Source organism: Perissodus microlepis, chromosome 23 (assembly GCF_051167445.1).
Source record: "Perissodus microlepis isolate ML-2025 ecotype Zambia chromosome 23, ASM5116744v1, whole genome shotgun sequence".
In the NCBI taxonomy this organism is placed as follows: Eukaryota; Metazoa; Chordata; class Actinopteri; order Cichliformes; family Cichlidae; genus Perissodus; species Perissodus microlepis.
In genome coordinates this window covers 28,472,848-28,486,840 of record NC_140482.1, presented here as the reverse complement: position 1 = coordinate 28,486,840, position 13,993 = coordinate 28,472,848, and the positions used below count along the sequence as shown (strand labels likewise).

At 37.4% G+C, this 13,993-nt stretch overlaps 1 protein-coding gene across 1 annotated transcript; it reads left to right on the top strand.

The window, feature by feature from the left end:
* The first annotated feature begins 18 nt into the window (after positions 1–18).
* Positions 19–13,993, top strand: LOC146361689 (uncharacterized). Its single transcript, XM_084920952.1, has 3 exons — positions 19–388; positions 10,701–10,917; positions 11,011–13,993. The coding sequence occupies exons 2-3, from the start codon at positions 10,737–10,739 to the stop codon at positions 11,226–11,228; spliced, it is 399 nt and encodes a 132-aa protein (XP_084777078.1). The 5' UTR covers positions 19–388; positions 10,701–10,736; the 3' UTR covers positions 11,229–13,993.

Sequence of the window (13,993 nt, the reverse complement as noted above, 5' to 3'; positions counted from 1 at the left end):
GTTTATTCAGTATTTTTTTGTTCATGCGAACGCTTCGGATATAAGTTATTTTAACGGGTAAATCATTTCATACCACTGGCAAGTCCTCATTCTGCTGAATATTGATTTTTCAATTCTGCCATGTTCTTCTTTTAATCATTAAATAGAACAAAAACATTCAGATGAGTCAGAAATACAGGCTATTTTTTTCCTGTTATTCGGCTTAGTGACAGAGCACTACGAAACAGAAACAAAAATACCTACATGGAACAGTAATTAAAAAAAAAAGGATATTTATATTTGTCTAAGGGCAGGCGGAAATCGAAAGCTCTGTAGGTATTTTCCATTTCTGTGTAAAGGTGTAAAGCTCAACTTGAGGACTTGAAATATAAACAAATCAGTCAATCAGGTAAGTGGATTTTGTCATAGTTTCGTTTTCTTTTGTTCAAAATTATGTATAATGTGAAATGCTTGCTTACATTACTAGTAATTAAACTTAATATTTATTATCAGTGTTGTAAAGAAAGTTTGTTTATTTCGTTATACTTAATTCAAACAAATTTTGATTTTTGAAAGTTGAACATGGAAATGAAGATAAACCAAATGATTCCTGGAAGTGGGAAAATATTGTGTAAGTCATAGACTGTATATAAAAGAAGGACGTATGTCGCTTCCAAATCTGAAAGGTGAAGCTGAAGTATTCTTTAAGTCATATTCAATACGTAATGGTTTTGACTTTGTAAATTGTGGTCCCATTTAAAGTAAAAACAAAAACAAGTGACGACATATCAACCCTATTTCTGTTTCCAGTTCTCTACTGTATTGATTGAGGCCGTCATCTTTTTTTTTACTGGTTGTAATGCTTTGTGTCTCTTTTCTTTAAATTAGAGTTCCGAACCCTAAAACTGACCAATTTCCAGCCTCTTGTGCCATTTATGTGCAGCATGTTTTTAAGCAAAGTTTTTAGAAACCTTCAGAAAGTGTTAACTTTAAGTTTAAGATCACAACATTTTCATAGCAATCAATCCAAACCACAGAGTATTTTAATGACTAACCATGTGTAGTGGACAGTGTTGGGGAGTAACAGAATACATGTACTGGCATTACGTATTTAAAATACAAAATATGAGTAACTGTATTCCTTTACAGTTACCGTTTAAAAAGGTGGTATTCAGAATACAGTTATTTTGTTGAAATAATGGGATTACACGGTGGTCTTTTCTTGTTTCATATGTTTGGCTATGCCCTCTCTATTTTTGGTAATTCCACGCCGGTGGAAACCCAAACAAAACACGCATTAAGAGGCTCTTAATGCCTGGGTCTCAATCTCACGGCCCATGTATAGAATGTAGCCTTATGGGCAGTGTAGCCCAGTTGTAAGTAAGCTATTAAGACTCAGCTGTACACTGTGTTCGTGTTTTTCTCAGAAACAATAAGTTCCGTTGGAGCAGCCTTTCAACGCCTCTCTCTGTCTCTCGTTAACAAAGTTGACCCAGACAACAAAGTAAAGCTAGTTTTTGGCTAGGAGCCCGACACGGAACCCGACCTATTAACCAGAGGTCCCTTTAATAGAGCTGCTGTTTTATATACGCGCGGAACAGTTTTCTATACGAGATCACTGCAAAAAGTGCAGCCTTACCTAATGTCCACCCTATTGTTACTCATTTTGGATTAATATTTAAAGATCTAGTTGGTATTGGTATGGCGAGTATCCTTCAGTAATAGTAATAAATCACACAGCAATAGTACATTCATGTAGTTGTAAAAAGAATGATAATGTATTAAGTAAAGTATTCAGAATACCTTACTCTCATTGAGTAACGTAACGGAATACGTTACAAAATATGTTTTGGGGCATGTATTCTGTAATCTGTAGTGGAATACATATTAAAAGTAACCTTCCCAACACTGGTTGTGGATGGACAACGCGTTCTCATCCCAACGCGTAAAATACAGACAAGTATTTTACGCTTTGGGAATGGGTTGGAATAAATCTATAAATGTGTTGAAAATAATAAACCTAAAAAAGCATTATCCTGATCACTTTGGAAAACACTATGTGATGGCCACAACATGAAACTATTTTATTGTTGAATTATCAGTGATACTTTCATGTGTTTGTGTTGGAATGGACGTCTGGAGCCTCTGCTCTAAGCGTCTCTTACCACTTACCTTGAAAAGAAGATGACCTATACAAGTTATCTCAGGTCCTGAGAAAAAAAAAATCAGGAGCTTCAGGGGAGAATTTTAATCATTTATTGGGTAAAAACAACAGAAACACACAGTGCACAAAAGCAGAGTAATTCCTGGCAGACTTTCACAGTTTCCCTGGAGAAAGAGACAGTTCCCTGGTGATGTTCCTTAAGGATAAATCTCAGAGCTCAGAGGGAGCTTGTATCAGCAGAGGAAAGTGGAGAGCCAAAAGCATTCAGCTATAATGCCAGAGTAGGATCATGTATAAAAACATTCCTGATTTGATGTATATTTTAAGAGGTTTTGGCACATACCTGCATTTTCTTTTAATGATGTATTTCAACAGGTGTAGTGGATCTCTTTATGTCCTAAGATTACAAAGATTCCTCTTTACTGTATTTTGCTTTGAGATGAGAGTTCTGTTTCTGGTATCTAATAAAGAGATACAGTAAATCTGGATCTCAAGTGAGTGCACCAGCAAAAGGTAATGGGCACTCAGTTATATGGCACATTAGCAGGTCCAGCACAGGCATCATCATCCATCAAAACAGACAGCCGTCTTATATTTCTGTGATTGTTTTTCATGAAAGAAGAAGTGTTGCCGAGCAGATGGATTGCTAAAATGTTTATGTAATGTGGTTTCCAGGTTTGACCAATGAAAGACTGTTTTAGCGTTTAATGACCCCCATTCAGTGCTGGTGTTAAAATGTTAATAAAACATGTTTTTCTGTAACTGTGCAGTTTACTGGGCACAAAAATGAACCATTACCGAAATCTCTGTCTATTTAAAGTACACCATAATGTTAATGTAGTGTAAAAGTGTACTTATCTCTCCTGGGCTCAATTTGCTTCATCAGCGTGGACTATAGGTAGCCAAGGACTGCTCGTCTACATGCAGAGATTGTCTGTTGCCAGATGGAGGCAGAGTTCAAAGTATGTGATACAACCAGCCTGTCCGCTACTTTTGCTTGGGCTGTTGGTCCATTAGCCAGAAATGGACGGCAGCAAAGTTATAACATACAAAGAGCTGAAATGAATTAGAGCATGTAAAACAATGAAAGGTGAACAATTAAGAATGTGCTCCTCCCTGTCAAAAAGAGCCTGTTGAGGTGGTTGAAGACTGGTTGCCATAGCTGGACTGGCCATCGGCCCACGTGATTTTTCGTTTTTATGGACCGATGTTTTTTTTTCATAATGGTATAAACACTGAAAGGTGGTGGATTGGCCAGATGCTGGGAGATGTGTAAAAATAACTCAGTTGTTTGGTGGTGGCTATTGCGGAGCTTCCACAGATTCAGTAACATTAGCAAGGGGTGGAGGCCAGCAGATGCAACACGCTGGCAGGTGGATGACGGAAAGGCAGGAGGAGCAGAGACCCAAGGCGGTGAACTGAACTTCAGGTAAGAAGTTATGACCTGCAGTCTATCTGGGTCAGATATAAACCAAGTTTAGGTGGAGTTTATTTTCGTTATGCTGACTTTTTACAGTCAGCTACAATGAAAAAGACACAAAGCTGGAGTTATTCTGTGTCTTTGCTGCACAGCTGACTCTTCTTCTCTCATTCTCTCCCCCTCCCTCTCCTGTTTCTACTTCAATCATGAAACTGATCAATGATCAGCTGATCGGCTTTTCTCTCTTGTTTATTTATCGTCCACTTTGCGCCAGAAAGAGGAAACCAGCGGATGTCGCGCTAAACAACAGCAGCACGTTTAAGCTTGATCAGCTGTTGTTCGAATTTATCTGATATTCATTTCTAGTATCAGCTGATGTTTGCTGGAGCCACAGCTGTAAAAGCTGCTGGTCATGATGTCGGTTTGGTTGTCTGGTGAGAGGGAAACATGAAGATGAAACCAGGAGACATCCTGACTGAATCATCAGAGCTGAACAGGTGATGGAGAAACAGGTTTACCTTTTAGGTGACATAAATGAGTTGAAGGGAAGTTATGAACTGTTTCTGAGAGACTAATAACACCAGGATCCTTTTCTAAGTAGCTGACAGCTGGTAACTGTGTAGGGGCGGGTCTAGCAAAGTTTTGCCAGGGACCCAGGTAGGGCATTAACAGGGAGAGGTGGGCACAAGGAAATACTTTTCTTTCTTATTCTCATTTAAAATGTCTCGCTTTTAACAAATAATTAATGCCATGTTAGAAAAAATATTTTGCCCTGCCATGCTGTTTATTGATGTGGCAAATTAATGGTTTATGAAAATATAACTAAATCTGTCATCAGTATTCAGTAATGATCATGTCTCACTTCTAGTCTTCTCTGTCTTAATTTCAGGTTTTCACCATGTGTTGTAGATGGTTCAGGAGGTTAACTCGACCAAGCAGTCTACTTTTGGGTACTGTTTAGAATACCAGAATAGGGAGGATGGTGTAGGTTTAAGTTTATTAGACTGATACATATGTACCAACAAGACAGTGTACATCACTGTGACAACAGCGTTTGTTTTCATTCAAAGGCTTTATGGTTTTTCCTATAATACCTGGTGGGCCGGACTCTAGTCAAAATGCCAGGGCCGATTTTTTGTCCCAGTCCAGGCCTGCTGGTTGCATTACTGTAAAGGTTAGGAGGAGATACCAATGTAGTCCTGTAGTCTGCTGGAGATATGTTATAACTCATCTGGCCTGGGAATGTGAGGATTCCCCCCCAGGAAGAACTTGAAATTGTTGCTGGGGAGAACAACATCTGGAATACTCTTCTTTGTCTGCTACCACCATTAGCAGGAGATAATGGGTGTATGAAAATACTATTCATTTAAAAAAAATAAATCAAAACGTAGTGGTCATTTAGTTATCCACCACGTTAGCAGGTGAAGCACAAGCATAACATCCATAACAACAGACTGCTCTTAATACTCCTATATTTCTGTGATTGTATGTAATGATCACAAAAATATATGTAACAACATAGTTAGACATTAGATAGACAGTTTATTTTGACTTTTCTAGATGTGTGTAATGTGGTTTCCAGATTTGTCCAACAAAAGGACATAATGACTGAGACTGCTGTAGCATTTAAAGATTCCCATTCAGTGCTGTGTTTCAAATGTTAATAAAATTGTTAATAAAATCAATGTTTCTGCAACTGTGTAGTTTACTGGGCACAAAAATGAAAAATAACTGCAATCTCAGCCTCTTGATGTACAACATAATATTAATGTAATGTCTAAGTATCTTCTCGCTCATGGGCTCAATTTGGTTTTCTGTTTGTTAGCGAAAAATCAAAGTATGTGCTCTGCTGCTCTTTCTTGGGCTGTTGTTCAAGGCTGGTCGCCTGACTTTAAAGGTTTTGCAACTGGGAAGAGACGCCAGCGTAGACAGACCTATGCTATTTTCTATTATTATTTATTTGAGTTACACTTTTTAGAAAAAAATATAAAGCTCTCTAATCAAAACATAACTATTTTTCAGTGGCACAAACACAACCTTTCAGATCCAATTCTGAACTTTTGATGTGATTTATGTGGGGGGGGGGGGGGGGGGGGGGGGGGGAGTTGTTCTTGATTTAAAAGCTTTAAAAAGATCCTATATTTGAATGACATATATTGATGCTCTGGGAGACTTGTTCTCCCATTACAATCAACATACAAAATATGCCCTACTTCTATACCAAGCTGTTTTAGTATTGTTATAGCATTTAAAAGATATTTCTTTCCCCCTTTTATTAGACCTTATGATATTTAGAACAAATACAATGAGTTAAGCCTTAAGTTATTTTTAAATTTAAAATTTTTTTTACACTGTAAACTATAAATAAAAACAGAGTGGTTTGCAATAGTAGGTAAAAAATATGGGAACTGAAGACACCAGCTGCTGAACTTTTGGGAGAGAAATGTTGTTCCATTCTGATGTGAAACAGTATGAACTGCATGAGGCTACAAGATCTGGACTGCAGGAAGACCATTTAGCACCTGGACTCTTCCACTACAAAGCCATGCTGTTGTACTGTAACAGATGCAGTTTGCAGTTTAGCAATGAACTGCCGAAAAATGCAAGGACTTCCCCGAGAAAGACATTGTCTACATGGGAGCATATGTTGCTATAAAACCCATACGTACTTTACAGGATTAATGGTGTCTTTTCAAATGTGCAATAAATGCAATATAATCATGCCTGTTTTAATGCTATGCCACCTGATGGTCTGGAAATCACAGGAATTCAATACTGATTTCTGGCCTAATTTCTTGCACACAGAGATTTCTCGAGATCTGTGCAGAAATCCATAGATATTTCTTTTAGATGATAACATGAATGACATATTTAAAAAGGTGTGAATATTTACACTGAGCAATATTATTCTGAAATTATTCCATAACTTGACATGCAGTTTTTTGTAGATTGGTGAACCTTTGCCCATCTTTATTTCTGAAACTCTCTGCCTTTCAGTGGTATTTAAACTTTTTCCAACCCACATATAGAAATTTTTTATCACCAAGAGTAAAATAAAGCTTTGGGCTGAATTTAAACAAACAAGCTTAGCACTATTTTTTGCTTCCATTCATAAATCATATTCATGCATTCAATGTATCACTTCACGGTGTAAGTTAAACAGCATTTACTATATTTCAAAAATAAATAAATAAGTAAGTAATAAGTAACACGCAGCAGCTACACCAGCAAGGACCCCAACAGTGAATCATCGGCCTCCATCTCATTAATAACATCCTCTTCTGTCACACAAACTCTCTCCGTGTCCTCCATCACAGCATCCATAAATCTTCCATGTGGTCTTGAACTTTTCTTCCTTCGACTCCATCTTCTCCATCCTTGTATGAATGTGAAACTTTGATATGTTAATAACACAAATAACTACTTTCAGCTGGTGCCTTATTTTCTAAGGGGTGGCCACAGCAGGTGAATCTACACGTTTGATTTGGCACAGATTTTACACTGGATGTATCTCCTGATGCAACCCTCTGATTTACCTGGGCTTGGGATCAGCACTAGGAGTACACAAGCTTTTGACCCGTTCTCCTCCTGCTCTCAAACCAGGGATCTTTTTCATGTTAGGCAAATGTATTATTAGAGGTGGAGGCTTCAATATAGAGTATCTTAATCTGTCATTCTTGCAATACAATTACAGTAAACAGTAGGAGTGCTGCCTGCCAGTTCAGCCTATTTTTAATCCATGTTTTTTGCTTTGTTGTCCGTGCCTTCAGACCCCACGTGAGAGTCTGAGAACCACTGCTTTAAATGGATATACTGTTTGCCAAAGCTCAGAGGGCTTCTACTGAAGAAGCTGATTGTATGAAAGGGCTGCGATTGTTTATCTTCATCGGCACAATGAAATTCAGCACATATCGTGGGATGTGTTTGGGTACATTTAAGCACTGAACCTACAATAAAACCACCATACACTTCCCTTCATAAAACCTCCCAGATGGTTTAATCATTCAGTATTTTGTGCTTTGAAGTGTTTGAGAATTTCCTGAGATTATTTTATACACGCCATATGGGGAATTATTTCTGGAGCAGCATTTATAATAATATGCTGGTATAGCTTAAAATTACATAACAGATGGTGTGCATCACTGCAAGTGAGTTTTATGTAAATGTGATGACTAATGTTTTCAAGTTGTGCCTGCATGTGAAATGAGGTGGTGAAACACAGTGGCCCTTCTATGTCTCAGTCTCTGATGTGGATATTTTTTAGAAGCAACTTCTAACAAATGGGATTGTTAAGAGCAGATTTAGGTGGATAAGTATGGCAGGATTAGCAAAGGCCATTTCTGTTCAGAGTCACAAATTAAGTCAGGCTAAAATTAGATTATGAAATGCAGAACGGTAATTATGGGATTCTATGTAGTAAGTAAACAGTAACTAGAAAGTAAATAAACAATATCTCTATTTTAATTAATAAAACCATTATTTAAAGTGTCCTTGCTGTGTTCACAATTCTTTATAAAAATGAATATTACTAATTACCATGCACTCATTTGATCAGTTCTGACATTGTCTTTGTCTCTCTTTCAGATATAAAAGCAAATCCACAAAGACAGATCTGGCTTATCCATCCATTTGCTTCCCTTTATCCAGTTCATGTTCATGTTGAGCAGGCTGTGATTCTGTGTGCATTTTTTGAACGCTTTCAGGAGCACAAGGGTTCATTGTTGATCAAAGTACACCAGCTTATTCACTGACATTTTAACACAGTGACCTATTATGAGTCACTTGTCTAACTCGGTTGGCCTGAGGGAAGAAGTTTTTTTTTCTACGTGAAAAACATCCAAGAGTTTATATTTTTCAGTGGCATTGTGTTCTTGTTATAATAAATATAAATGTGACTCATTCAATGGTATCTCTTGTTTTATTACTTTGTAACTGAGTCACACAAATGTGAAGAAAAAAACAACAACAAATAAACAAGCACACAGCTGAAACCCAGTCACAATGTTTGATTAGTTCACATCTAATGGAAATTTATTCATTAAAACACTGTTATCAAAATGCACGTCTGATCCTAATTCTGAAAAGATGCTGGATGTACATTACAGCACTGGTGTTTCACGAGGCTCACGGTTTGTGTTTAAAAATAAATCTTTTGTTAGTGTTTATGCATGTAGCCAGCCTGGAGGAAATCGTTGACTTTCGAGAAAGTCACACTACAAAATGAGAAAAGAAGCCATGGAAAGCTTGTGAGGTAGGATAATCCATGCAGAGAAATGTGGCAAAGTAATAAAAGCTCAGGATGAAATAAATTTTACGTTTTATATTGATTAAGAAGTAACCTGCATTTATTTCTTATCACTGCAGTCAGTAGCTATTTCTGCTTGGTTCCAGAGAAAGATGCTTGTAGTGTTTGTAACACTACCTTTAATCCTACGCTGTTCCTTTCTCCCAATACAATGTCAGTAACCCAAATGATAAAAATACTCAGGCCACAACGAAAATTCAGAAACACTTCACAGTGTGTTATTGTAAGAGTTACTGTTGTTGAATGACAGTTAATCTGCCAGAGAAACTAAACTAATAATGCTTCAACCATCAAAATCCATATTCTAAAGTTAAGATACAATAAAGAACAATAAAGAGATAAATAATTAGAATTGATCAGTAACTGCACTGCAATTTGTATTTTACACTGGCTTTAAGAGTCGTTATTTTAAACTTAATGGGTAAAATGAACAAATCAATCACTTTTATGGATTAGACGTGCAAAGCATCACCATTTACTAACATTTTTACCAGCTGACATTCTGGAAAATCCTCTTATTCACTTTCCTACAGACAATTAGACGACAAGATCAATACTAAAACTATGTCTTTCCATTAAATACAGAAGACAGCAAGCCTAATTTAGCACAGAGTCAAGTCACATTGGGAAACCACTAGCACAGCCCTGTCACGGGTTCACAAAAATAGGATGTTATACATGAAGCCTTGTATACAACGTGAGGTTTTTTAATAGAGCTATTGAAAGAAGGTGAAACAAGGGAGTGTATGAGATTTGTTCTATGACTTACTGGTTGATTTGGTTTGTGCATGCTTAGAATTACATGTAAAGTAAAAGCTTATTTCTTTCTCTACAGGTAGAGTCTAAATACATATACTCTCTAAGGAAAGAGAATTACGAGTCCCTTTCCGAGGGCTGTACATACTTGCCCCGTTTCTTCTAGACTTTAAGATCAGGAGACAGCTTGTATTTAATTCAATTCAGTTCAATTCAGTTGTATTTATATAGCGCCAAATCACAACAACAGTTTCCTCAAAGTGCTTTATATTGTAAGGTAAAGACTGTACAATAATACAAAGAAAAAAGAGAAAAGCCCAACAATCATATGAGCCCCTATGAGCAAGTGATTTGGTGACAGTGGGAAGGAAAAACGAAATTTTAACAGGAAGAAACCTCCAGCAGAACCAGGCTCAGGGACCGGTTGGGGGTTAGGGGAGAAAGACAGGACAAAGACATGAAAGTATTATCAAAATACAAAAAAAAGATTAGGTTAAATAGACACTAATGTTTAGAGTCAATAATAAAACAAGACTTGCAGCTTCTGTATGAGCTTCTTTCTTCATGGTGTTTTACCAAGCTGCCTACTACCACACACTAGGCTTACATGATATATTATTAACTGCCTTTTTCTGTCACCTAATAACAGTACAACAATTATTCTTTAGTAAAGAAAGATGTTTCAGTTGTTTAATCTCATTAAAAACTGCAGGGTTTTAAGTAAGCGAGGACTGGTTGTGAAATTATTATTTTTTTCTTTATGACTATTTGGAGCCGGTCTTATGACTTGGAGTTTGTAACGGTGTGTACTGAGAGATGCTGTTTTCAGATGACTTCTGGGTATGTACTGAGGTCTGGGCCTATAAAAAGCCAAATGTTACCAGCAGCGCCTTTAAACTGCAAACAAAGCAGTCTTTTATGTGCTTCCACAGCAGAAAGAGAAGTTTATGCTTTTCAGAGGCTTTAAGAGTAGTGCTTCATTGGATGATCAAAACAGTTTTATAGCCATCATCCTTGCGTCTTGTCTTCGCTAAGGTTTCTGGCCGTTCAGTTGTCTTCATTTTTTCTGTGTTCAGTTTTGGGTCTTCCCATTTAGACTTTTAGCCCTCAACATGAGTAAGTGTCACAGTGAACTGACTCAGAAGGAGCAGGAGATGCTGAAAATTCGGCGGGACAGCGACACAAAGGCGGCCGAACTTGTCAAGATGGAGAGGATGCTCCAGCAGACCAAGAATCTGCTGGACAAGAAGACAGAGTCTGGTTCGAAGAGCTTGGGATACCAGGAGAACATGGGTGAGTGTTACAAACAAGGCTTTCTAACTTCATATTTTCACTTACAAAAATTTGATTGCAGTCAGTGACATCGTTTTATGTTGCTTGCCTCAGTGGAGGACCTGGAGGAAAAGGTGCGCTCCAGCAGACGATACAGGAGAAACTCCCTCCATCACACGCAGATGCTGGAGAGCCAGATGAAAACTGTGAAAGGTGAGCTGGTGGGCACCCTGGACCACCTTCAGGAGCTGAGGAATGTCCTACGGCGTTCACAGCAGAAGGCAGAAGAACGCAAGGCTGCAATGGAGAAGCTGGCTGCAGGGCTCAGGTGAAGAACCTTTGACCGCAATAAACCTGAAATCCTACATCCTGTCAGAAAGGCTGTGCAGAATTCACATCTAACGAGATGACACCCAGTCACCAGTGAAATCATAGAGGAAGAAAGTCCTTTCACTGTGTTTTTTCCCCATCTCAGCAGTGAGGCTGTAAATCTTCATCATTTGGACTTGAATCATGAATATGTTTCAACTACTCTTCCTTCGCTTTTTCATTAATCTCAGTAAGTCTCATAGTAATATAGTGAATTTAAAGCATCTGATTCTTTGTACCTTCTAAAAGTATTTGAAAGATGATTAACCATCGGTGTTTATGCGAATGGGAAAAACCCATTACACATGTCTTCATAGATATTAAATTATACATGTAGTTCTTCACATTACTAAGAAGTACCTTTTAAGCCTGATATATGGAGCTTAGGCTTGTATTAGATCCCTCATTTTAGAGGCAACAATGAGTCGTATTATCTCCTAGAAAGATGTCCTGAACTCTTCCACATTCATATGTTCCTCTTTGTATGAGAAGAAAAACTGTCAGTGATATACAGTAAATCTTATATTTATCTTACATTTCTTTTAATCACATTTAATGAATATATCCCTGTTAACTAATAATATTTAGGTTTTTACTGAAATCAGAATTTGAATTTATTAATAAGTCAGTCATGACATTACTGAAGGTAGTATTATTGTTATTACTATTATTCACAACTTATTCGAATGAGAGTTCTTACTCAAACTATTATGAATTCTGCTATATATTAAAATGATAAACAGCACATAGATTTATATCTTTGTCTGAATAGTATAGAAAAAAAAATGTTTGTTGATGATTTATTGCACACAAATATAGAATTATGCAATTTAACTTTAAACATTTTGCCACAGATGGTCTGAAGAATTATAGGAATGACCCTGTTGTTAACAATGACCCTTATCAACTGCACTGCACTCACTATGTTGAGTGCAGTGCTGAAGTTTCCAGTGTTTCAACTCCCTCTGGGATCAATAGGCTGTTTCTGTCTGTTTCCTGTGGTGAGTCATCTGAAAGCTGTATTTGTGCCTTCCCTGTGGCTTGGATGTTTGCTAATTTAGTACAGCTTGTTTCACAAAGCATCACATGCTGTGCAGCCGAGAGGGGATTTCATATGCTGGTTTTACTTTTCTGATGTTGATGCTTTCTGCTTGATCGTAACTTCCTTCATACTTTTGTCCCATGTAAAGTATGATTTCGATATTATGAACATTGCACAAATACATATGAATGAGAGCTAAAAGTAGAACATTGAAGGTGATTTATGATGACCTGGAAAGTAAACAAACCCATATGAGGCCATAACATATTCACAGATCATCACACAATGTTCCTGACAGATTAATTTTTCAAACTGAATTACATAGAATTGGACTGTTTTCTGTTATTTCTCCCTTTCAACTGGTGCAGAAGTCTTTTTGAGACAGATATAGCAATGAGCCCACAGGGGACACTGGAGACATCTCTGAAAAAAAGCAAGCTGCATCGTTCTTCCTCTCCTGCTTTAGACCACACATTAGGATTTGATTGCTTGTATTGTAATCAGTTTGATGCATTCAGAAATGTCTAGATAAGCTTTTGTCCAAAACAAAATAATAAACTGCTTTATAAATATTCTTCTCAGCCTGTGGCACAACATTCATTTCCTCCATCCATATGTTGAAGTATGCTTGAAATAGATTTATTGTGGTTTCTACAGAGTACATCATAGCAAAGAAAATAGTTCTAGTAAAGGTAATGATCTTCTGTTGGCTTCTGACAGTGAGCGTATCTCTGTTCTTGTTCTGTAGACCTCATTCAACTCATTCTCACTGGCTCCAGTGTCATCACCATCTCTAAACAGCATATCACATCACATTTGTGCAAATCAGTTGCATGCTGTGTGGTCAAATGTTTGTGCAGGTCAAGATATTTCTTTTATTTGTTCTGTGTCAGTGTTGGGGTGATTACTCAAAAAGTAATGTATAACACACAGAATATTTTTCTTAAAAGTAATGCAATACGTTACAGTATTACTCACAGCAAAAAGTACTTCATCATACTACTTGTTACATTGCTTTCATGTTACTGTAAAATGACCTGAAAAGCAATTGTCTCATAATGAACAGTTAACAATATAAACCTATAGGCTACAGTCCTACACACTTAACCAAATACCAGTCCTCATGAGGACACACATTTGATCTTTCTCTTAGTATTTAGGTATGAATACAAAACCGACAGCACAAAGCAAAATGAAAACCAGTACAAAGAAACTTTAAACTACAGTGATTCTACTTTAGAAACATCAGCAACAGGTAGAAATGAAGCTTAACTGCTCACCAGTTTGTTACCTGTTTAAGTTCAGGATCTGGCTGCTGGACTGGGGTCAGCATTCACTCAGCTTTTACGTCACTCCGGGTTCTTGGCTAGCTTAGCATTAGCGTGCTGTCTATGCAGATGCTTGCAAAGAGCTGAAGTTGTGTTTGCAGCAGTTGTTTCTGCCCTGGATGCCGTTTCCAATCTACCATCACACTCTCATCCTTTTGTGCAATAAAAATAAAATTAATGTCCACATCCACACTGCAGAGTATGCCACTATGAACCTAAATCAGCTGAATATGTCTGTGAAGGTTCTCAGTCATCCAGGTCATCGTAGTCAAAGGAGCTTGCAAAGAAAAGCGTCTGGACTTCTTTAAGTTACTTGAAGACGTTTCACCTCTCATCCGAGAAGGTTCTTCAGTTCTAA

Coding starts and splice junctions, on each gene's coding strand:
- LOC146361689 (XM_084920952.1), top strand. CDS start 10,737: ATGAGTAAGTGTCACAGTGAACTGACTCAGAAGGAGCAGGAGATGCTG. Junction 10,918..11,010: donor GGGATACCAGGAGAACATGG/GTGAGTGTTACA, acceptor TGCTTGCCTCAG/TGGAGGACCTGGAGGAAAAG.